General features: G+C 40.3%; 1 protein-coding gene across 2 annotated transcripts in view; it reads right to left on the reverse strand.

Annotated features, from left to right (window-relative positions):
- Positions 1 to 6,526: 6,526 nt before the first annotated feature.
- nalcn (sodium leak channel, non-selective) overlaps positions 6,527 to 24,750 on the reverse strand; it is a 76,518-nt gene continuing 58,294 nt past the window's right edge. For both annotated transcript variants that reach the window (XM_020633941.3, XM_020633940.3), the window contains 28 exons: positions 24,116 to 24,257; positions 23,844 to 23,917; positions 22,036 to 22,137; positions 21,526 to 21,595; positions 20,916 to 21,007; positions 20,675 to 20,797; positions 20,399 to 20,455; positions 19,702 to 19,822; positions 19,478 to 19,609; positions 18,179 to 18,346; positions 17,161 to 17,265; positions 16,661 to 16,767; positions 16,447 to 16,567; positions 16,233 to 16,331; positions 16,056 to 16,149; positions 13,220 to 13,326; positions 12,967 to 13,044; positions 12,745 to 12,864; positions 12,575 to 12,643; positions 12,303 to 12,451; positions 12,101 to 12,194; positions 11,062 to 11,194; positions 10,084 to 10,199; positions 8,956 to 9,113; positions 8,684 to 8,834; positions 8,401 to 8,550; positions 8,150 to 8,267; positions 6,527 to 7,479 (listed from right to left, as the gene is read on the reverse strand). In XM_020633941.3, coding sequence (XP_020489597.2) covers positions 7,337 to 7,479; positions 8,150 to 8,267; positions 8,401 to 8,550; positions 8,684 to 8,834; positions 8,956 to 9,113; positions 10,084 to 10,199; positions 11,062 to 11,194; positions 12,101 to 12,194; positions 12,303 to 12,451; positions 12,575 to 12,643; positions 12,745 to 12,864; positions 12,967 to 13,044; positions 13,220 to 13,326; positions 16,056 to 16,149; positions 16,233 to 16,331; positions 16,447 to 16,567; positions 16,661 to 16,767; positions 17,161 to 17,265; positions 18,179 to 18,346; positions 19,478 to 19,609; positions 19,702 to 19,822; positions 20,399 to 20,455; positions 20,675 to 20,797; positions 20,916 to 21,007; positions 21,526 to 21,595; positions 22,036 to 22,137; positions 23,844 to 23,917; positions 24,116 to 24,257 — 3,193 coding nt within the window. In that variant the 3' untranslated portion in view covers positions 6,527 to 7,336. The remainder of the gene's footprint in view (positions 7,480 to 8,149; positions 8,268 to 8,400; positions 8,551 to 8,683; positions 8,835 to 8,955; positions 9,114 to 10,083; positions 10,200 to 11,061; positions 11,195 to 12,100; positions 12,195 to 12,302; positions 12,452 to 12,574; positions 12,644 to 12,744; positions 12,865 to 12,966; positions 13,045 to 13,219; positions 13,327 to 16,055; positions 16,150 to 16,232; positions 16,332 to 16,446; positions 16,568 to 16,660; positions 16,768 to 17,160; positions 17,266 to 18,178; positions 18,347 to 19,477; positions 19,610 to 19,701; positions 19,823 to 20,398; positions 20,456 to 20,674; positions 20,798 to 20,915; positions 21,008 to 21,525; positions 21,596 to 22,035; positions 22,138 to 23,843; positions 23,918 to 24,115; positions 24,258 to 24,750) is intronic.

Raw genomic sequence — 24,750 nt, forward strand, 5'->3', positions numbered from 1 at the left:
TTCCCCCACAGACAGCCCTGAACCAGTGGATTTCACGCGACATTTTTTGTTGAAGTTAAACAAGTTTTGAAGTTTAACATCAGTAACTTTCTTCCCAGTAGGTGCAGTAAACCTGACAGAATTCTTTCTAATTTTGTTCAGACTTTAGTAACATCAAACTGGTTAGAGTCTGAATTCCGTCCTAGAGAGGATACGTGTTTTTTCTACAGAATGGCTTTGTAAATAAAAAGTCTAAGTTGTCATATTAAAGCAGCACAATTCAATGATGTAAATAAAATACAACGTTGAGAAAGAAAGCTGCTCTTCACAATGAATCTGGAGTCACTGTGTTGCACACCATTAATCCACTAGTTTCTTTTTCCCTTTAAAAGATAAGGAAGTCCTGTTTACAGTCTCAGAAATACCTTCAGCTTTTTAGTAAAGTACTGGATATGTGCCTTGAAGGCCCAATAGGGACAAGAGTTTTAAAGTAGCAGTAGCTATAAACTCTCTGTGCAGCACATCAGCTTCATGCTTTGTAATGCAGCTGTGTTAAATTAAATTATCACTATTAAATAAATACATAAAATTCAATTCAAGTTGCTCCCAGCTCAGTGACGTTACCATTATCTGTCAATAATTCAAGTGTCAAACATCTTACAAAGAAGCTTCCTTTACACCATAACATATGGTTTGATTTGGTCCACGCCATGAAAGAAAAGTGATTTTTTTTAAAGTAATATTAGATCTTTTATAACAAACTAATATTCTTCAAACACTGGGACTTCTTTTTGCTGCATCCTTATACCAGTGTTTAGGGAACGAGGTTAAAGATTTGCACACTGGTCCTAAGTGAACGACAGCTGTGGTCGAGTCAAGGTCAGCGTACTTTGAGCGGTGGATGAACGCCAGCTGACTGAGTGGAAAATGAGAGTTTTTTCTCCCTTCATTGAGACCGGAATGGATTTTAATCAACACATTATGCCAGTTGTTAATTGCTTCTGCCGCCTGCTGCTAAAATAATTTGCTACTTTTTTATTGTAGTAGTAGCCATCTGTTTCAAAACAAGGGCTACAGGATCGGGCCTCGGACCCGGGGTGGATGTTGACATGAGTTACAGGCGGCTAATTTGCACTGCCGTCACCTTATTTATGAGGCGAAGAACGTGTGGAAAGGAGGGAAAGATTCACGACGTGGGGGTAAACAGAGATCCAGCTATGCGAAAATGATGAAAACACAATATCTGTTTTCACATGTATAAAAAAAAAAAAAAGTGGCCGTCAGTCAAAGTATTTCAAGCACCAAAAAAAATGTGTAGCTCACTGCTGTATACATTTATCCGCAAGATTATCCCAATGAATCATTCCAACAAAATGTCATTTCGGCCTCCAGGAACAGCGGCCTTATTATGAGGTGTCAGACGTGTATTAGTTCAAGGCTGCAGAGACGCTCTCAGAAACGTCTAGAAAGAAAAGAGGGAGCTCAGTGAGAGAGAGCTTTTACCCCTTTTCACCTCTTTTTACTCTAATCGGGTTTTTCTGTTCTTACAGCACTGGCTTCATGGACTGAGCTAATAATGCCTCTGCTCTTCCCTTTGGTCTGCTCAGAACTCTGGGGCCGTATTCACAAAGCCTCCTAAAGTCCAAAGAGTTTCTCCTCGTGACACAATTCTAAGAAAATTCTTAGACTCATGACGTTTTCTAAGGATTTATTCACACAGCATCTTAAGGGATACAGGAGTAGTAAAAAGGACTTTTAAGAGGCTTAAGAGTTTATCAAGCTGAGGAGAAAATGGGGAATAGACGGAGAGATAGATGATCACACAAACAATTACAGCCAATTATTTAAGGTCACATATTATGCAAAATACACTTCGCTATGTTTTTCAAACTCTAAATTGTGTCTCTAGTTTGTCTACAAACCCACCAATTAGGAGAAAGACCATCTTATCCGTCTTTTGTCCTGCTCCACTTTTCAGAAAATGTTTTCAAACAGGCCGTTTGGAGGATTCCCCTTCATGACATCACAAAGGGCAGTAACCCCTACCCCAGGGGGGTGATCAATCAAGATGAATTAATTGAATGGCGCCAATTTAAAAGCAAATTGTTTCTTAAGACACTTTACAAAAGAGCAGGTAAAAGACATGACTCTTCTATTATCTTCAAAGACCCAGCATGAATCCATCGTGAGCAACAACTCTAAGCAACACATAGAAAAGTTACAGTGACAAGGAAGACCCAGACTCATGAAGAACAGACATCTGCTGAAACAGAGCAACAAAAATTACAATTGATGAGATAGATTTATAGCTATAAAGTCAGTAATAATGGTAAAAGTATGTGAAGTAACTAGTATGATCATAGATTGATCAGTTTAATATTATAAACTGTGATGAGGATGATGAAACAGGGGGCACTGCTTATGTAATAATAATAATAATAATAATAATAATAATAATAAGATTATAATGCCAAGTTATGTCACTGTTTGATCACCAGTTCCTCTGGTGCACACGTACAAAGTATCCTCAGGCCAGAAGATGAATGTGACTTTTCAGTATCATGTACTTGCTTCCTTATGTTTTTAATGTATACATACAGCTGTTGTTCTTTATCAGGCACTATCACTTTGCATTAAAACTTTAGATCTTTTATTTCACTTCTATTTGAAGCTCTTCGTGTGAGTCTTATTTTATTGTATTGTGATTTTGCATCAATCTGGCACGAGAATTTCCTCCTGAATTATTACAGCTTTGTCTCATCATAAGTTAAATAAAGGTCAGAGTGAAGGATGTCAGCTCCAGGACTTGAAAGTGAAGCAGTTCATCAGACTCTTAAACTAAAAACAATTTTTCAATGACTACAAGAATTTTAAGATTTCATTAAAAAGTAAAGTTGGAAGCCTTGCTCTCCAAAAACAGTTCATTTTCTTTAAATGAATGAAGCAAGTCGGAAATGCTGACATTTGGAGCCTGAGTCGAATCATGTCATGTGCATGGAGTCCCCGGTCCCTGCCTCACAGTAAAGTCGAAGAACAGGATCAACTGACTAACATAGAGCTAAGAATTACATTGGAGTCACATTAAAATCTCAGTAGAGGGTTTCTCAGAGCTGTGACCACCTTTTCAAACATTCCTGTGTATGGCTTCCCGTTGAAATGTTTAATTAAACCTCAGTTTAGAAATGTGCATGCCTTAGCATTCCTAATGTTAAATTTCTGGATAGACTGCCCCTGAAATCCTAAATTGCTCTTACACCCAGCTTGACGTTTTCTCTGTTGGACAGGAGGGAGGGAGGGAGGGAGAGAGGGAGGGAGGGGGGTCTCAGGAGGCTAGACAAGACGTGAAAAAAAGATGCTTCCAAACTCTAAGGTGGCAGGCGAGGCTATGATGACAGTTTTCTGCTTTAATGTCAGTGCTTTGTGTAATTGGACGTATTTGGTGTATCAATGAACGAGTAAAAAGAACATACTGGCAAACAAAACACAAAGAAGCTGCTTCATTAAGTGCACATGGATTGCACCGTACACAAACCTGTTGCTGTCCATAAATCTCATGAGTCCAGCCCATTGGTTGCAGGGAACTTCCCCAAATATAACCTGCTGCACTCACACATCAACTCACCTCGATTTCACGCAGACATTTTTACAATAAAGTCTGGTTGAACATTTTTGCTGTTCGTGTTCACCCTGAAAATGTCAGGGAAATGTTGAGTTTGGTGCGAATGTGTGAAAACACCATTACTCTTGTTTTTGCTCTGCTTGTGTTCTGCAGACACTGTGATTTCCAAATCCGGCCCAAAAAAAGTCTATTTTATAATTCTTTATACACTAAATTTGTCAATGATAAGTCCGATTAAAAGTTGGTGAGAAACTTACTCCAACATCTCGGCCGTTTCAAACGCGTTTACACTCTCTCTGTAATCTCACCTCTTTTCTGGTTAATCATCCGACTGGTCACATCGTCTCTGTGTGAAGTCTCCATGGTTTAAATTCGGATTCTCTGGAGGAGGGTGACAATAAAGCTCTGATTTATACCTACTTTTTAACACGTCCTCCTACAGAACCAGTTTTTTTAATTAGCTGTAGGAGAGCTTTCAACAACTGCACTGGGGGGTGAACAATACAGAATGTGTGTGAGTTTTATATTAAGGTTTTTTCCTGAGGGCTCTGTGTGTCAGGCATGCACAAGTCCAGTAGTGGAGCGGAGGCAAAAGAGGCAGTTTCTGGTCCATGTGATGCTGCGGCTGCCGTCAGAAAACCGAAGGCGTCATCTCACCAGGAGGGGACCGAGCCATCAAAGCCATCATGTACTTTAATTACAGGTAATCTCAACTCCCAGACACTCTCCCTCTGCTCTTAAGAACTTCCTCCTCAATTACCAAAGTGCCTCAATTAGGCCCTAAATAAGCAGTGGACATGCAAGAGGGAGAGAGATGGGCAAATTACAATAGAGAGGGTAAAAACAACAGGCCCCGTAAGAGCTGGTGTGATGCAGAGGCAATTAAAAGACAAAAAAAGTGGTCCACCACGCAGAGAGAAAATGAGAAAAAAAGAAAAAAAGAGGCCTTTGATGAGCCAGTTCTGAGCTAAGTGGAGCTTAAGAGGCGATGGTTGAGGAGAAGAAAAGAGCGAGAAAAGGAGAAATTAAAGACAGTTGATTGGCAAGAGGGCTGATGTCACACTGTTTCCCTACAGGACCATATGTCGGGGGGAGCACTCAGTCATCGAGAGACTGGAATGTGTGAGTAAGTCATGATTTCTATAGAGCGAGGAGACGTCCCACCGGCAGCTGATTCTCTCCTCTCTCTCCAGTGCTTTCCCCTCGCATTCATTATCCAGGCTGTCCCCATACACACTCCATGAACTGTGAAACTTAAAGGGGTTTTCAATGGACAAATGAAGACCCTGTTCGTTTTAATGGGCTAATTCTGCGTCTAACAAGGGCCCTTGTTAAGTGGAAATGCTTTCGCTGCAGCCGGCAGTTGAGTGCATTAGTCAATTAGATCAAGTCCTGATGAATTAACTCAAAAGGAACACATCATCAAAGACCAAGAGGAAGATAATGAGATGCAAATACAACACTCACCTCTGTGTATGAGTTTGTTTGTGTGAGTGTGTGTACTCACATTGCCTGTCTCTGCTGGGTCAACCAAGTGTCATTCTGTGGATGGCAGACTCACTCTGACCCCGATGGCTGGATGGAAAGTCATCTCAATTCACAGCAAGCTGCTCGCGGCAGATGTCGGGACTGTCATCACGAGGCGTCACCGTGAGTTGGAGAAAGTGCTGGGCAGCAGGATAAGCAATGACTCAGAGAGAGAGAGAGAGAGAGAGAGAGAGAGAGAGAGAGTGATACAGAGGAGAGAAACACTGAGAAACATAAAGTAGTCAACCCTGCAGGAAACACCGTATGGTAACATGTGAAAAGTACACTTGAACTTGAACGATTTGCAGGTCCTACATTTAGAAAAATTCTAAACATTTGGACCATGTATGCAGAGGACAGTTTAAGCGGTGCTGTTCTGCTTTTATCCAGCTGGGGGCAGTGTTATCAAAACGTGGGTAGGTGTCTGATCTGAGCAGATGTGTTCCAAGAGAATCATTAAACAGCATCTGTCCACCCAATTACCCCCATCGTTAGTCTAATCCCATGTTTTTTTAATCAGAGAGGGGTAATTAAATTCCTCATGAATTGAGTTGGATTACTGTGTACATCGGCTCATGACAACAAAGGGGGCAACAGGCTTCCTCAAGGAATCATTGAATAGTCAAAACAACAACAAACTTAAAGGCTAAAGGCTACACACACACACACACACACTGATCAGTGTATATTGTTTACCTCTGTTCAATGAAAACCATGCATCTCCAGAAGAGTCGTTTTTCAGCTTTGTGTCAGAGCATTCTTCAGATTGTTTTTTGATTGTTTTTTTTAAGTGTGTAAAAAAAAAAACCATCAAATCTTTTATTTCATTTTGAATCAAAATTACAAAATGAAATTTAGTAGATGCTTGGTTTTCGTTGGACAGGAGAATGTAGTCATCACATGCGTGACATGAAAGGGAAAAAAGAAAAACTGCAAAAGAAAGCAGAGCAGTATTTACTTTGATCAATTCATATCATTATTTTTTATGATTTAGTTGATTATTTTCTTAACACATCATGAAAGCCTGGGGTCAGGAGACCTTTTCAGAGCTACCTGATAGATGACCTAAAATAAAAAAGAGAAATTGGCAAATTAATAAAAAATATATCAAACAAATACATAGATGGAATTGTATTTAAAAAAAAAAGAGTTAAAAAGAGTTGAATTAAACAAATCATTTAAGAATTGTTTTTCATTGCTCTTCATTTCTTTTGTATACTTTTCTTTTCTTTCCTATCTTTTTTTTATGAAACTCATGACTCCATAAGTAAGATAAATGACTTTACAATTAATATTTTAATTAATACTTGGTATGAAATGATCCTATTTGTTGATATTGATGATGTTGGCATGACGACGGGTCAGTTCAAACTATTTAACACAGAGAGAGTCTGACAGAACTTTTTGTCCATAAATGCCTCACACTGTAGGCCTTTATTAGAATAATGATAAATACTAGATAAAGCTCCTCATTTATAATAATTTACAAAATATTTCATGATTCAACTCCACACTAATACATAAGATAGATCTGACTTTCATTTACATTCACAGTCATCAATCGAAAAAATTGCTTTCCTTTGCTTGTTTCACCAACAAGAACAAGAGGCTTTAAGTATAAAGGGACAATATATGAAAAATCTCTATTTTAGACAATTAATACTCTGAGACAGTTTTTTTTAGAAACACTGATTCAAACAGCGACGAAGCTTTGACATGAAAGGACAACACAAATTAAAGAAGCTGCATCGACATTGTTAACTGGTGTGAAACATGAAGCAGCAGAACAGTAAAAAACACCGAACAGAAGCAGATTCTTGGTGCGATCCATGAATGAATTACTGTATGTCCCTTTTCACTCGTGGTCTGCTTTAACAACATGTGTCTGCATAGAAAAACTCAGCCAGTGGAAATGACAGAAAAAAAAAAAAGGTTTTTTACCACAGAGAGGTATAAAATAATGGCTGCTGCACGTGAAAAACAGCTGCTAGATATATATATATATATATATATATATATATATATATATAAAAACTGTCACTAACTTGCACATGCAGCCTGCCATTCTTTAACAGTCCTAAACCTGATGAAAAGAAGTGTTTCTTTATTGAGGGAAGAGTAAGAAGAAATCAGACTGCAGTAAACCAGCAAGCTTCCCTTGAAAAAAACAAAACAAAAAAGAAACCGGCAGGATGCTCTGAGCCTCGGTCTCTAAATGTCGATGAGGTCGTCGCCGCTCTCGTCGCTCTCCACTGTCAGCTGACGAGTCCACCACTTCTTCACCTCGGACCCCGAGGATGCCTCGTCGTTGACCGGGTTCATCTTGCACACTATGGACTTGACACTTGTGCGTCCTAAAACATGTACACAAAAAGAAGAGAGAATTCACAGCCTGAGTGCATTTCTTTATCCTCCGATTGAAAATAAAAAAGGAGAGCTCGACCGATGGGAAAGTTTTGATATCGTTACCAATACTGAGAGCAATCTCTGAAGAGGGACAATTGACCAATTGCAATATTGTAGCCAGTAAAGCAGGAAGTAAAATGGAGCTTCTTTGCGTGAATATTGATCCTGTTTTTAACTCTAATGTTTAACTAGAAGGCTGTTTTTTTTCTTCAGCATTAACAAATAACTCTATCAACAATGTTTACTGAGTCTATTCTAGGTAATGGACTTGGAGCACACTTTGAAAGACACACTAGATGATGAAACCATATTTTAATAAGCTCAAGCTTGGTTTCCTGCCATCTGTGTTCCCTGTAAACCTCAAAAAACCTATGAGGACCAGTAACTTGTTATAGGCCAGTAATGATCATCTGATATAACACTTGGGCTCTAATTGGCCTCTTGTCAGATCTGTGAATAATAAGGTGGATTTTGTAAACATTTATTTATATGATGAAGCATCAAGCCCCGGTTTTCCAGGGCAGAAAGGGAGAAACTTGAGTAAAAAAAAAATGTTCTCTAATCACTTTAAAAAAAATGTGTCACTTTGCAGTCGAAAGTTTGCAGCGTTGTACACACCTGCAGGCAGACGCCACTGCCCCAGCTTCCTCTGCGGTCTCCCCAGGTCTGAGGAGTCCTGCCTGTAGCCTCCTCTGTCTGACAACGTGGGGCTCAGGAGCTGCTGGAGACCACTCATCTAAACAAAGAGGAGACATCCTTTGTGTCACATGTGTAACCGCACACCTGCCGATTGTATGATGTGCCTGCTAAACATCCCGCTGTGACGACGTTTGAGCGTGTGCCGTGTTGGTATGGATGTGGGCCTTTACCTCAGGCTGCGAGGGGTGGTCTGGGTTGTTAGCATTGTGGTCCTCACTTGGCACGGTGGTCTCTATGCTGGGGGGGTTGAGGAGGCGGCTCAGCTCCTGCTGCTGGCTCTCTCTCAGGCTGTGGATGATGCTACACGACTGCTGCTGCTTCTACAAGTGCACAGGGACACATAGTGTGGGAAATACAGACAGGCTGCACTAGTACAGTATGTTTGTAAAAGATCCTGAGCATGAGCGTGTTTTCTCAAGGCATGTTTGTGTGTTTAACTGTTTGCAGACTAACCGCTCGGATGCGTTTGAGGCACTTCTTGAGCCACATGCGTATGGTCTGTTTGGCAACCTCTTCTTCAATTGTGTACTCCAACTGTTCCCTGGCCAACAGCTCCTCCAACTGGAGAGACTTCCTAATGTCCACTGAGCGATATGACAGCATGCTGCACACACACATAAACAAACACACACAACTGATTACTTATCTCACATGGTTTCATATTCGTAGGCCCTCACTAAATACTGAGGAGTACTGTTTGACGTGCATGAGGTTGTCATGGTCACCTGAGAACATCATGGAAGGTAACATCCCCTCCACTGTGAAGTCGCTCCATCTCATAACACATGTGTTTGAAGAGCAGCTTGTCTTTGTCTAAATCCACCTCCAGCCTCCCTCGGAGCAGGCGGAGCAGGAACTTCACCCTGGATGTGGGGATGACACCCTAGGGAAACAATCAGCGAAGTCACAGGGTTAGACGTGAGGCAGCGACTTTCCTGAAGTCTACGATGCTGAGAGAGAGACTGCTTCATTTCAAATCTTTAATTTCATCGGATTTAAACACAAACTGCTCCTGTATAGTTCTACAGCCTGGAATAATAAGCTGTTACAATATAAAGAAGAAAGATACAACTTTTTTCCTATTATCTGGCTGCATGAATACTGTATGTGATCTTTTGCAAACGTGTTTAAGTTCAATCTTGAAAATAATTCAGTGCACCTTAAAGGTCTCCTGTTTTTTAACTCTTTACAATCTTACATGAATAAATGTGATTTATGCAAACATGCCTTCTTCTCCTGAGACTAAAACTGTAAGAGCTGTAAGACTACTGTTATAGCTGCAATATTTTAAGTAGAAAAAATAATTCAAATATTTGTCCAACACTGTATTTTATATAGGTTCATCTTGGACTTCTTGATGTGTACTTTGCCTGTTATTACTTCTATTTTTCTCTTTTCTGTTCTGCCTTGGTCTTTTAATGTTATTTGTGTGGATTTTAATCTCATGTTTATACGAGAGGACCCCAGGAAGAGCAGTTGCTACTTAGGCCGTGGCAAATGGGGATCCAAATAAACAAATAATTAAATAGCTTACCAAGAAAAGGTTGAGACGGTTGGGGTTGGACAAAAGTATAGATGTGGGCTGCTGCTTACACTAAAAATAAGTCGACAAAACGTCCATATGACATCATGGATGGATAGGAGGAGGTCTACATTTATAATCCAGCACCCACTGTTCCAATTACTTTGACTTCTATTTCTCAGTGCTACACTTCATTTCCTTCAGGCCTTCTCATTTGCTCTCTTCCTGCTTTTATCTTTTTCTATATTGTCCTCAGCTTATAGCTGTAGGATCATCACCCTCTCCCCCTCCGCTGTTTCCTCACCCTCCTTTCTTATTGCTAATTTCTCACCTCCCGTTTGTCATCCACCATGTTCCAGATGATCTGGAAGTGCCTCAGGTCATTATAGCTCAGCAGCTGGTCCTCCTCGGTGGAGTAGAACAGGGAGAAGTTCTCCACGATGATGGCTGCAGCAATAGCAAAATATATGAATAATTAGAGATGCAGAAAATTCCACAGTACTTTTCTTTTTGTTGCATCAGTTGCATGATTTGAATTGTAATGGGACCATCACTCTTGCTCCTCCCGAGGAGTCGTTCACATGAGTTGCTTCTCTTGTGTCTGTGGTGTTAAGGGACCATCTTTTTAAGTGTTCTTGGTGAAAGGTCTCAAATCATGAAACATATCTGTGGTTTAATACTCAACATTCTCTCGGTTGTGTAGTTAACATAAAAAACGTAGTAATGCTTTGGTTTCTTTTTTTAACACTCCAGCTGATTTTGATTCTACTCATGTTCTCTGCGTTCCTCTTTTCCTTTTTATTAGCCCCGTCAATGCACCTTACTCCTCATCCTCCTATTACAGTGTTTGGCGTGTGAATAAAATAAGGATTTCTGCATGAGGAAGGTTTTTTTTCATCATGATGATAACAAGCTGAAATAGATTAAACCCTCGTCTCAGAAGACACTCTGCAGCATCTTTGGAGAGATGACAAAACTAAACCAAAGTGTGCTTTATGAGTTGTGCAGTGTTGCGTAACAGAAAGACAATAGAAAATGAAATAGAGCCGACGCTGCTGTCAAAGCACAAGATCCTCATCTGGACTCGCTTTTATGCATACACACACACACACTTGTTTTTATCCCTTTGGGATGTTACATTGGCTGGAAAATTACCTCAATAAAAGTCTTAACCATAAAATGTAATGGCCGAGTAATGTAAACTAGCTTTTTGTCCTCAAATTGAAGGTGAGCTCCAGATATACAACTCTGTGAGACAAGATTTGGTCCCCATTATGTTGGTAATAAAAGTACTGCCGCACACACTGACCTACGAGTAGGTTGAGCATGATGTAGGCGATGATCACGTAGAAGGAGCAGAAGTAGATGAGAGCTCCGGCATAGTTGCCGCAGTCCGTCTCCCAGTAGCGAAGTTTATCGGGGGTGCAGAAAGGAGCCTGAACCTGGGGAAAGACAAACAGGACATCGTTTGAATCAATGTAGGGGCTTCACAGCATCTCAAAGATTTACTGTGATGTCAGAAATATGTAGCCTTGCAGATAGTCACGTCAGCAGTTTTCATTGAGGGTTTTTTTTTACTTGTTGGAAAGTAGTTGAAGTGAAAACTGCTGACAGTGACGTCTGTGGAGCATCCAAAAAACAACTGGGGGTTACTGTTAATTTTGCTTTGAGTACAAGAAAGAGTAAGTCCATACACTGCCATTGTGTTTGGATAGCAGCAGAAAATAAAGGCGCCTTTCAAAACAAACTAACACAGAGTAAAAAAAAACAAAAACATGGGAGTATTTTAAAACTCCTGTGAGGAACATTCAGGTTTTGATGCTTTTGTCACCTCATGTATGATCACAGGCCAAATTAGGAGGTGGTATGGGAGTCATCTGTCCACATTAGTTTGACAGTGTGTGTATGCATGTGTTGTCTGCTCTTCAATGTTTGATGTTTGTCGTGTGTTACAGAGAAAACAAGTAAGTCTTACCTCTTTGCTGATCTTGTCATGTGCATGTGTAAGCATGGCAGTTCCTTCTGGTAAGCATCTCATCCTTTATTTTAAATGTCTAACATGCAACTCATGATAAATCTTCAGCTTTTAAGTCTTTCAAAAGGTTTTTTTTCCCTCAGTATGCTGTTAGACAACTCATCGGACACCTTACCCGTGGGAGAGTGAGAAGAGCATAAAACAATTCTATAGAAATAATCAATCTTCTCTCTGATGACCTTTTATGCTTCACCTTTCACCAAGAGGCATCTGTGTTCATTTCAGTTCATTTCATGACCACTTTAAACCTGTGGGACTGTGTACATTGTTCTCTCCTTGTGGAAAAGTGTGCTGGACCTGCAGCTCATCTTACCATGCAGTCGTGCATGATTTTATTCCAATCTTCCCCTGTGACGATTCGGAAGAGAACCGTGATGGCTTTGCCTGCTGTGGAGAAGTTGGCATGCCTGCAACGATGTGAGGAAGACAGAATCAGATCACTATATACAGCTGCATTTGACTGTATCTACTGCATACATCACTGCTCTTTTTGCTGCTCAAGATTTGATCCTTACCGGTTTATGTTCTCTCCATATTTTACAGTCCCGAAGAGAACAACACCAGCGAATGCATAGCAGAGGAGGAGGAGGAACATGCCCACGATGATGAAGAAGCTCTTGTACATGCTGACCACCACAGTCAGGAGCAGCATCTTCAGAGTCACCTTCATTCACCACGGAGACACACACACACACACACACACACACACACACACACTCAGAAACATTAAAACACATTTTCTTTTAGGGCTTTAGTAGATTCTGTTCTTGAACCAAAGTGTACTCACATGTTTCCCACATATGGTAAAGAATCTGAAGACAATCACACATGTCCCCATCATGTAGGTATACGCATTCTACGGGGGGGGGGGGGGGGGGGGGGATAATTGATTTAGTTGATTTTGTCTTCATAAGAATGAATACAGTTTTCCCTGAATGTGAGAGTAATTTGTCTAACCAGTAAGGCAAAGTGCAGGACTATCCAGATGACACCCAGTGATGTCACCAGCAGGTCGTAGCGGTTCCGTCTGCTCTGCCAGTAACCCGCTGGAGACATGGCTATCAGCTTCATGGTCACCTAGGTAACAACATCAACAAGTGACATCAGACAGACGTGAGAAACCAGAGGAACCAATCAAAGTAAACCATGAAAACTGAAAAAAAAAAAAAAAATGCTCACCTCTAGTACAAATATAAAAGTGAAGACTACAGACAAGGTGGCGAGAGGATATGTGACTTCTACGTCTTCTACGTCCCACTGGAAAAGTTCACATTCAAACACATATGTACAGAAGTCAGCTTACATTTGACCTTTACAGCAGATTTCAAATCAAATTCTAAAAATTGCTGCACATACAAAAAGTGTTCAAAAGACAAAGGAAACATTAAGAAAATATAAAACCCCTAAGACCTAAGATGACGTGATGCTCTACCTTGACTGAGAGCAGCACTGACTGCGCCAGCACCAGCACAGCGATGCCTCGTTTGAAGAAGGGGTGTTGGGTGATGTCATACATCTTGGCTCTGAAGCCACCATTTTCTGTCAGAGAGATAGAAGACCAGAGATGTTTCTAAAGAGCTATACAAAAAAAACACTGTGTGGAGAAGGTTTATTTCAACAGTCAGGGGGAGAATTTCAGTGTCTTCAGCAGTGGGCTTTATGACTCAGCTGATGCTTCATTCTGTGGTAATGTCCTTTACCATCCAGCAGATGGCACTCATGGACCGCTTCGGTGTTTCCATCAAAGTGAGAGCACATACATGTACAGCAGGTTTACACTTTTTATGTATGTAAAAGCCTTTTTGTTAACATTCGGTGAAACAACGGCACAGAAAGTGTAAACGGGCCTAAGATTTTAATTATTGAAACAGGGACGCTACTGGCTTTAAAAGTGACTGGCTTTAACAAAAATCAATCTCCCAAACATGAGATTGAGAGTCTCTTCTTGAGGCCATTATTAAACTGAAGCAGTTTTATAAACGGAATTAAAGAACTAATGTGATGGGCCATTAATGAAGCCCGACCCAACTCCACTAAAGGATACTATACTCTTCCTCCAGCAGAAAGCAGTTACTGCAGTGCGGCTTTCAAAAAATGTGGAAATGTATTTCTTCATTCACATGCATCAATTACCATCAAACCGGAGAAACAGGGGCTCCATGTTTTTAAAATGGTCAAACTGAAACACTCTTTGGTTTACCAGTCAATTCTAAAATTGAATGCAGAGCTGAATCCCAGATCAAAGCATGTTTAAGGCCTCTGAATGTTTGTTTGGCGATTGAATATTGTGTTAAATGTTTGTATATCTGTTTGCGTCGCTCTAATTTTGATGTCGTGAATGGAGCCGCTGTGATGCAAGACAAATCTCAGACCACATCTGACAATAAAGTTCTATCAATATCAATTTCAATACATGTATTTTGATTTGCATTTCAAGTTTGTGCTTTTTATCGTGTATCAGGAATCTGGCATTGTAGTTGAAAAACTTTATCCTAGTCACAAAAAAAAATCTTGTTCTGTTTGCAAATTATGTTTCAATCTATCCCTGTTGTTCACTTCAAAGCAGTGATTTTAATATCTCAAGAACATGAAATAGAGATGTAACAACCGGCTCTGTGATTACCCATGACTGCTGACCACAGAGACCATTTTTGGGAGTACTTTGAGCAGAAATGTGTGAGGGAAGGCCATCTCGGTGCTGTAATGATCTGCCAGTAGTGAGTGAGTGGTGCCAGTGCCGAGGGGCCTTTGGATGTGGATCAAAGTCAGGTTGGTACTGCTGGTGTCAGCGGCACTGCTGACTGAAACTGAGGCCATTGATTTTCTGTTAGTTCTCAGCCTCAGCTGTACTAACAGGACATTTCCCACAATGCCTCTGAGGCCCTTTAAACTATTCTCACGACTCTAATCACAGAGGGAAGAGCAACAGTGTAATAGTACAGTAACCCCGTGTCTACAGACGATCGATAGTAATCTAGAGTACGAGCGTGTATAAGATTTAAGTGGACTTATCATCCACCTGGTGTCTGCTCGTCTTGTAAAGGTGAATTTAGTGAGCATGGAGCTGAGAGGTGTGAAAATTTGATAAATTCTGTGAATACATTCCCTGCAGAAACCTGCGCGACATGCATGATTCAGTGACTGAGTCATCTGTGCTATCTACTCTCCAATTCAGACTTTTCATTAGTGCTACACGTCGTCATTAAGGGATCATGTTGAATCCCTGAAGACATCAATCCTTGATGAAAAACACGGACTATCAAATATAAATTAATCATCCAGGTGCTGCTTATCATCACACAGGCGCGCATACAAATCGCATGACCAATCAGGGAAAGGGGTGAAGACGTGCCTTTCACACTGTTGTGCTTGCTTTGTTGAACCTACCGGACTTCAAAGACTGATACTGGTATTGTTTATACTGGGAAAAATAACATATGACTAACATAGCTTCTAATATAGTACATTTTCTACCTGGTGTGAAAATGCACCTTTCCACTAGCAGCGTTTCCTTCACCTGCAGCAGCTATCTTTAATACCAAACCTCCAGTTTAGTGTTTTCAGCATCCTCTTAAATTTAATATAAAAAAAACGACGACAGAGGAAAAACTAATCCTTTTCCTGACACAGTTTGTATCACGCATCAAGACTTGTTTGTTTGAAGACACTATTTCCAAATCTAGAACTGCGTCTAATGTCATGACCAGATTCCTTTCCACTGTTTTAACGTTTCGTTAAGCATATGGAGCAATTTAATTTAGACGTAACTGACACTACCAAGGGAAGCAGAAGTGCAGTGAGACATCTTCTTAACCCAGTGTCAGTAAACACTCTCTGAAATTTTCATTGAGGAGGCCCTTATGTTTGTTTTGAAAACCGATTTTCCACCAAGTGTCTGGAAAATTGATGCTTTCCTACAAAAAAATATGCAATGTAGAAAATACTTAAATTCTCAGTTCTACTGCATACCATCTCCTGCCTTGCTGACATTCTCTGATAAATGTGCTGCAGACAGTGTTGAGAGTTAATTAAGAGATTGAACTATTTCTAAATCCTCCCAAGATTGTTTTATTCTAATCATGTGTTCTGTTAAAAAGATTCAGACCCATATTGAACGATTAATCTGTGGAAGAATATTAACCAGCCTGTAGATAATATCGGCTTACAGATACACTGATCAGGCTCATTGAGATCAGATAATAAAGGATTGTCAATGATTGCATGTCTTATGTCTTTTGTGATTTGTCTTTTATTTCATGTGTGATCACCTGGGCGAGGAGGCAGGTGGAGAGGTTGGGCTATCTTCAGTCGACTCTTCAGATCCTCCCATCTCCTCTGGTCTACTGTGAGGAGAGCAGTGCCCTGATGATGGGAGAAACAACAAACTTAAATGTAGCAGGTAAAAACACCTTTAAATCATCTGTACCTTTATGCACTGGTCTTACCTTGTTCTCGTTAAAGTTTGCAATCACGACACCTACGAACAGAGTGAGTCCAATCATGCATCCCAGAAACACAAAGACATGGATGTAGATGCCGTGGATCTGCAGGTACAGGCGTATATAAACTGTTACAGTCGTCTTAAAATGCAGTAAAATAGAACTGTTGGATTGAAATGATGAGGTTAGGTGAGGTAAACGTTAAGGTAAGGCTCAGTACCGGTCCAACGCGGTGAATTATGACATCTCGGACTTCCACCCAGCCTTTGAGCGACAACACTTCAAACAGAGCCAACATGGCATTTCCCACATTGTCAAAGTTGAAGTTACGAGGGTTGGCCCTTAAGGACAGACAGAATGGACGAATCAATCTCTGGCTGAAGAAAAAACGATCTTAAATCAAGCAGTAATAATAAAAAAAACAGCAGCTTTACCAGACTCTGGGTACCCAGAAACCAGGCTTCTTTTCCCCAGGCTTCAGTTTCAAATTGAGGTTTTTGGAAACACTGACATTTATTCGGAAAATACCATGACACTCATCCTTTAAACGAAAAAACAGCAAAACACAAAAAAAGAGATCATTAAAACAGAAAACAGAGCGGTCATTGAAGAAATGTAATATCCAAGTAATATAAAGCAACACAAACAATGTCCTAGATCTGTTAATTAATTTATAATATGAATAAAATATTATCTATGGATAATGCATGCGTGAGGATTAAACTGTCAGAAACACATGTAAAGTGTACTGTATGTAGCTGAAGATTTGCTGTTGCATATACTATAACGAGTGTTGAGCAGTAGGATAAAAGGATTCATTGGCTTATTGATTCTTCAGGGGAAACCCCTTGTACTTCTTCAGCCTGTACTTCTCTGCAGGGAGCGTGCACCGGGAGGGGATGGTTTAGTGAGGAGATTAGGTTTCTTGCAGTACCCGGATGTGGATGTGGGGGTCGTTGCACTTGGCAAGCTTTCCGGCAAACAGTTGAACTCCGAAGCTTGCGAACACCAGCATTAGTGTGAGGAGCAGAATGGAAACCTGCAGGAGAATCAATCAGGAGTTTAAAGAGAGACAGTTCCACATAATCCGAGCCTGTAAGATTAAAGAGCCAGCTCAGGATGTCAGGCCGCTGTGGATGTAGAGACCTCAGCTGGGAAAGTCTCAGACAGTCGCACAGAGAATCTCAAACTACTGCAAAGTTCTGATAACGTAATAAAGCCTATGGTTGGAAAGGTAGAAGGTGAGCAAAGCCCAGAAACAGCAGGGAGTTTAATATCAACAAACACATAAATCCAGTGAAGGTGAAAATTAGTTCAAATCTTGTGTACATGTCTGCATGAGCCATGTACTTATATTACATTTTAAATTAAATTATGTTTTTCAAACATCAGTCATGTCAGTGCATCATTCTAAGTTTACTAAATTTCACCTTTTTTCCCCTCTGAGGTGAAAAATGAACTAACTACCAACCGGATAAGTCAAACAAAGACGATGTTTCTCCTATCAAAGCTTTTTCAAATAGTTTCCTCCTCATTTATTTCTTGGCAGTCAGCTGAAAAGCGGGTAAAAAATGATAAGAAACTGATGCACAGGAGCAGTCTTTGCAGCTAAAAAACATGATATGAATGTTTTTTTTAAACATTCAGTAAATTAACGAGTTGATTATCTGATGAAAAACGATTTAAATACTTCAAAAGTAGCAAATATTTGCAAACATGTTACACTTATCTACAACACACATGCAAAGATTTAACATGGAATATAAGACCAGACTAAAACATGGGTTTACTTATTTAATAGGTGGATAGAATGATTCATACACAAAATAAAAATGCTGAGTATTCATTTATATCTACTCAATAGACATACTATTGAGCACATTTTTTTGCTCTTGATTTGGTATTAGTCTCTAAATAACATATCAGTCGGGCACTGATGATCAACCACTAACCAGGAAAATCTCCTTGAATCCTTTCAGAACCTCCCGCACCACCTTCCTCATCTGGGGTACCAGCTTGAAGATCCTGAGCGGACGCAGGCAGCGCAGCATCATCAGCAGCTGAGCCCCAGACTCAGGAGGGACGTCAGGAGGCAGCCAGCACAGAAAGATCAGACTCACCTCGAGAGAAATGTCATGAAGTTTTAGTAAGGTAACCAGTTAAACACTTCATTAAGCCTACAGCTAACAGATCGGGTTGTTCTGTTATAAGAGGAATTTTATTGATGATGCTTCAGTTGTCAAGATGTCTTCGTAGTGGAATGTCTTCAGAATAATCATCCAACAGAAAATTAAAGCTTGGTTGCAAGGCAAACAGGAATGAAACATTAACTGACTTTTTAGCAGTTGTTCCTGTCATAAACACCATGGACTGTACGCAGCCATGTCTTGAAATGTATCTCACAATGTCTATGGACATACAGCAACTAATATGGACATCAAGCACATCACCACAAAGTTGTGTTGAAAAATGAAGCCAATGTACAACAGCAAAAAAACACTGAGTGTCCACTTGAGGCAGGCTGCAGAAGCCAAGGAATCCCCTTAAAGTCTCATGTTAATATGCCCATTTTTACAGCAGAAATAAACATGTTTACAGCATGTTTTAATAATTAATGTGGTATCAGTAGCTAATTTCTTTATCGATAAACACTTAACAGTACACTGTAATATGCATAATTAGGGTTAGGGTTAATTAGGGTACTCGGTTAACTGGCAGGTAAATGCGCTGCAGCTGGTTGGCTTCAAAACACCTCTTCTGAAACTAATGGATGACATCACTGAGATTACTTCCATGTGTTATACAGTCTATTTGGCACATTTGTTGTGCAGGAAGAGAAAAAACCGAAGATAAGATAGTCAAAAGTTACCTGCCTCATCAGTGTCCGTTTCCTCTACGTCATACTTTTAACTTACCTACCTTTTTTCATTGAGGAATTTGCATTCAAATTGTGACCCTAGATCCCTTTGGTCAGCATGTTGTAACAAACTTTGCTGGAATTCTGACCTGATTACAAGACTGACATGCATGTACCACGATTATAAAGCAATTTGGAATCTTCTCGCTGCAGCTAATACAATCATGTTGGTGGATTGTTTCAGGAAAAAATGAAATCTCCCCAAAGTAGGTTTAAATAAGACGAATGCTATGTGACTGGTTTACTATCAGGGACCTTATCCACTCATTCATCCAGTATAATCTCTCAATACGCTGAAATGCAGAAGTTTTTGTCAAGGGCCGAGATTCCTTACAAGATAGATGAAGATGTCCATGACTCCTCCGAAGTCTCTGATGACAGCTGTGGGGGTGAAGAAGAGACCGTCGGCCATGATCTTCAGGTTGAGCTCGATGCTCATGAAGATCACAAACACATACTCCCCGATCTGAAACAGAGGACACAGGCGTTAACAACATCTGTCTCACTATTATGCATCTGCTCTCTCGTTCTATTCAGCATGAAACTGTTTTTTAATACCTGCAGCGTGGGGACATGCATGACCCTGGTGAAGGGTGATTCAAACATCATGGAGATGCAGGAGCAGATGGTTACAACGATCATGACCCAATCCAGATAAGTGACGAGGCCCAAAAGATCGCTGCAGGGACACACATGAATATCATTTTTTTTTTAGAAAATACATCGAAAAAACAAAAACAAATTAGAACTAAGTAGGTCAAAAAAAGAGATTTAGTATGCAAACTGGCATATACTCAAGGATAATTCAAGAGTAAGAGGAGGAGGCAGACAAAGACGGAGGAGGATATGTGAGGAGAGCTATCAAAAAGTGAGAGTGAATTAATCTGTGTGTGTGTGTGTGTGTGTGTGTGTGTGCGCAGACCAATCTTTTCTACAGCAGGTAGTCAGTAAAAAAAAAAAAAAAAAAAAAAAAAGATCCCCCGGCTCTCGCACGATCTGATACAAAAGGACTTGCTCTCACTTTAATAATCAGCCTCTGTGCTCGGCTGAATTACAATCAGGGTTGCATAATGGCTGAAATCTATTTCACAGCTCTTCACTTTCACAAGTTTTTTTTTTTTTTAAATCCTCACCACAGTGTCTTTACAGAAGCACAACAGGCACATCATTTGGCTAGAGACTTAATGAGGACTTCACTCATGTAGAACCAACAGATCAATAAGCGGTGAAGGGATCAATAATTCATCACACTTACTACAGCTGGTGGTACTTGGTGTTCTTCACCGCTCCTGTTATGGGGTCCGTTTTGGATCTAGATTTGAATTCATACGAATACAATGAATTGTAACATTTTGTAAAATCAGCATGACATTGGCATCAAGAAATCAGAGCCAGGTGTTTATATGTAAATACCTTTGAGGGTTACATTATACAGATATTGAATGTTGAAGCCCCATTTGTGGCTATTGAGAGTCAGGAAAGACTATAAAACATATTCAGACAATATGCAGACTACTAAGAGTCTCCTCACGCGTTGAAGCGAGCTCGAACAATCATCCTGCAGAAGTTTCTGAAGCGGTGCTCCCGGCCCACGATGAAAAGAGGCTTATCAAAGTATGGATGGTTTTCTCTCAGTTCCTCCTCCTGGACTTTTCTGATCAGGGAGACAAAGAAAAACACCAAATATCAATAAAACAGCAAGGTCTAAATGTTTCTTATCTTTTTCAAAACTTACATCCAAGCGGATTTTAAGTGTATGTGTGTGTTGTTACCTTTTCATCTCTGCTTGTTCTTTCTTTTCTTGGATCATCTTGATCTCGCTGTCCTCTCTCTGTGCGTTACGATAGCGTACGGTACTCGAATGCTAGAGACAAGACAATGAAGGTAATAAAGGATCTGTTTTATGGTACATTTATATGTTTGTATGTCCTAGATAACCTTAGGAACAAGGTTGTTAGTGTTAATGAAAAGCAAGGAAATCACGAAAAATAGGTAAAAGAAATCTCCTGTTCACAGAAGAAAAAAAACATAAAATGAGGCTTTACAAATACAAAATAACTAAATAATTATAATAAATAATATAAATAATTGAAACAGTCCCCAAAGTAACAAAAAGGTAAAAACTATAAAGATGACATTTTCACTTTTTGTCTTTTTAAATTCTTCTCTGGTTAAATATACAAGTGAAACAAAACTAAGACAAAAGGTGAAAATGACGTAAAGATAAAAACAAAATAAAATCTCAAAACTATTTTAACCTTGCTTTGGAATAACAGTGAAATGCTAAAACAACTTTTACCTCGCTTGAGGAGTTCAAACAGTTATTCCCAGTCCATGAATATTGTGTGATATTTTTTCATAACTGTGTGTATATTTTCTTACATCCTGGGTGAGCGTCTCCAGCGACTTCCCTCGGCTGATCCTCTGACTGGTTGAGCCGTGTCTCAGAGACCTGCAGACACACAGAGAGGATCATGGGTACTTCTTTTCAGTAGAGATGTATCGATGGAACATCTGTATCAGCCAGTACTGGTTTGATGACAGACATCGTAATGTGGCATGCACTGATGTGAGTGGCCGATGTGTATCTGTTGCGTCTCATCCATTTCATGCTAACAAGCTAGTATAACTAAGTGCTCAGTCAGAGAAGAGGTTTTATTATTGGGCAGAAGAAGTCCCTAGCTGGAAACACAGATTTATTTCAAGAGGAGAGACTATTAAAATCAATTTAAAAACATCCAATCCAACGATCATTAGAAAAACACAGGAAGGGTTATGAGGAAATAACGGAAAAAAACAGGTGTAGTAATCGACTTAAAAAATGGGTATCAGTGCATCTCTAACGTTCAGGTACTAGTCTACATCTGTATCTATGCGTGCATGTTGTCAAACCTGCGCTCCTGCCGAATGTGATGCTGGACGCTGAGTATGGAGCGTTCTTTGGCAGGCTGGCCTTCAAAGGATCCACTTAGCATACGCTGTCTGGTACAAGCGCTGGAAAAAACACAAACACAGACATAATTTATTTTTCTCTCCTTGTGATCAATACACTGAAAAATATGAGTGTGTGTGATCAGAACACAGCTGGATCTGGTCCATGTTTCTGAATAAAAGGCTATATTTGGCTTTCCTCATTCTTGGCCCATATGAGACGCGGCCCAGGCTGTCAGGATCCAATCATTCCATTAGTCAGTATGTGAGTGTGTGTGTGTGTGTGTGTGTGTGTGTGTGGGCATCCCTGCCTGTCCTGGCTAACAGCAGAGTCATGTACCAGAACAGAGCTAATGACACTGTGGGCACAAGCAGCGTGTGTACCTTAATCATTAGAGAGACTCAGAGTGATTACTTGTTTATTGGCAGTAAGCATGCATGAGTGCCTGCGTATGCTGCACTGTGTGTGTGTGTGTGTGTGTGTGTGTGTGTGTGTGTGTGTGTGTGTGTGTGTGTTGGTACGATTGTGAGAGCCTAATTGTGTGTTTGTGTGTAAGACGACAAGCCAGACAGAACGTGTTATGACTGCTGATATGCTGTCTATCCTTCAGACTGACTGAATAAGGGAGAGGGGGGGAGGATAGATTGGACATGGTGCCGGCGAGATAATCTACACTTAGTGCCAGCTCTGCCGTGCTGAACAGCGAATTATCCATTTACCTCCACATGACAGTAAATGAGTCTGAAGTGGGTCTGTGTGTGTCTTAATATGTGTGTGCATGAGAGAGAGAGAGAGAGAGAGAGAGAGAGAGAGAGAGGAATTAACAATATCAGAGTGCTGTAGCAGGAGCGCTATATCTAATATGCACACACGTTATTACTTTCTCCCACACAAAGGCTGGTATGTGTTCCATGACTGTGGATGATGCATATTAAACACATCGAGCTGAGATCTCTGAGGATGGTGTCAAGCCCAAATCTTATGATGTCCTGATTAATAATAAAAGAACACAAACAACTGAGAGTCATAAATGTGGAGCTGTTTAAAGTTGCAGGCTACACGTGTCCTCACATGTGGGTTAAAATTGGGCTAAACTCACTAAAAAAGTTACAAGTCTTTTAGATTCTTGAGCACAATCTGCCATTGTTTAAAGCTCCTGTGAGGAGTTTTTACCTGGTAATCAAACAGATTGAAATGAATACTGATGCCTCTGTATGACCTACAAAAGCAAACAGGACCATAAGCGATAAGATGGACCATTTATATATGGTGATGTTTGAATGTTCATAACTGCTTCTACGGCGTAGGTGTCATACAAGATGACAAGTTAACAAAACAGATGAAACAGACTTTTTTTGGTACATTTTCCAAATCAAATATTTACAATTAGTTGAACGATTGACTGATTAAAGAAAGCAGGATAGGATTTCTACTACCTAAACATGTACAGGACAAGTTCAGCAAAGAGATAAGACACACCACTTTGTCCACAGGGGGACGCATATACAGGATATGTTTGGACTCTTGTGCCTTTATTTGATAGGACAGTGGATAAAATAGGAAACCAGGGTGGGCAATGACATGCAGGAAAGAAGCTGCAGGTCGGATTTGAACCCGGGCTGCCCTCTCGGAGGATAGCCAGCGTACATGAGGCCTTGACCTGACTGTTGAAATGTTTATGAAAGATAAAAGTCGACCTAAATAATCTCAGTTGTACCTACATTTCACAAAAGCAAAGCTTACTTCGGAGGTGTAGCTGTGTTCTTACCGCAGGATTTTATTGATAGTAGTTTCTTTTTCCAGCAGGTTTCGAGCTCGGATACTAAAAATTGACCTGCGAAGCTGAGAGAGCAAACAGTGAGAGTCCATTTCTTGGCAGTTTGTTCAATGAAGATCAAAAACACTGCTGCTGTAATTCTTATTGCTGTGATCTATCTCCTGTGTCTATAGCAATAAGAAAAGTTATTACCTTTTAATCCTCTTTCTGTGTAGAAGAGACAGAGCAGGTGTGAGTAAGAGAGAACAATCATGTGAAAGTACCTTTTGATCGATGTACTTGTTGTCTTCGATGGCGGAGCGTTTGGAGTGGTCACAGGAGGAGGATGAGGCGGAGGGGAGACGTCGGAACAAACAGCTGGTGTCCTGCTGCTGTCGATCAATGAACTGCTTCATAAAACTCTCCCTGAAGTGCACAACAAAAGAATATACACATGAAACATTGAATTGTGATGCATGCTTTCCTACTGTAACAATCTATGTGTTTGAAGGTATTCAAAGTGTTAACAAGGCTATAATATAGCCAGACCATCATGGTGCATATTCTTGCTGCAGATTATGTCAGGGGAAGCTCTTTGCTGCAGTGGCCCGGCAGATGGGCTGCAGGGGAGGGGGGGATTCTGGGGGAATGAAGTACTTCTCTGTGCACTAATCAGCAACTAAATGATTAAACTGATTATGTCTACTTTGTTGGACACAGTTAGGTTCTCCTGCTAAAAACTGCACAAGATACAATAGAATGTGTTGCAGATTATAACTGTTTTTCTGGCAGAGTACATTTGGTTCTACCACAAGCAGGTATCAAATGTACTCTTCTGGTACTTTCCCTAAAGGCATATGGAGTTAATGCCGAAAAATGCATCCAGGTTTTGCAACCATAGTGCCTGTTGGTCTCCATG

The sequence above is a fragment of the Labrus bergylta genome, chromosome 13 (assembly GCF_963930695.1).
Source record: "Labrus bergylta chromosome 13, fLabBer1.1, whole genome shotgun sequence".
Classification (NCBI taxonomy): domain Eukaryota; kingdom Metazoa; phylum Chordata; class Actinopteri; order Labriformes; family Labridae; genus Labrus; species Labrus bergylta.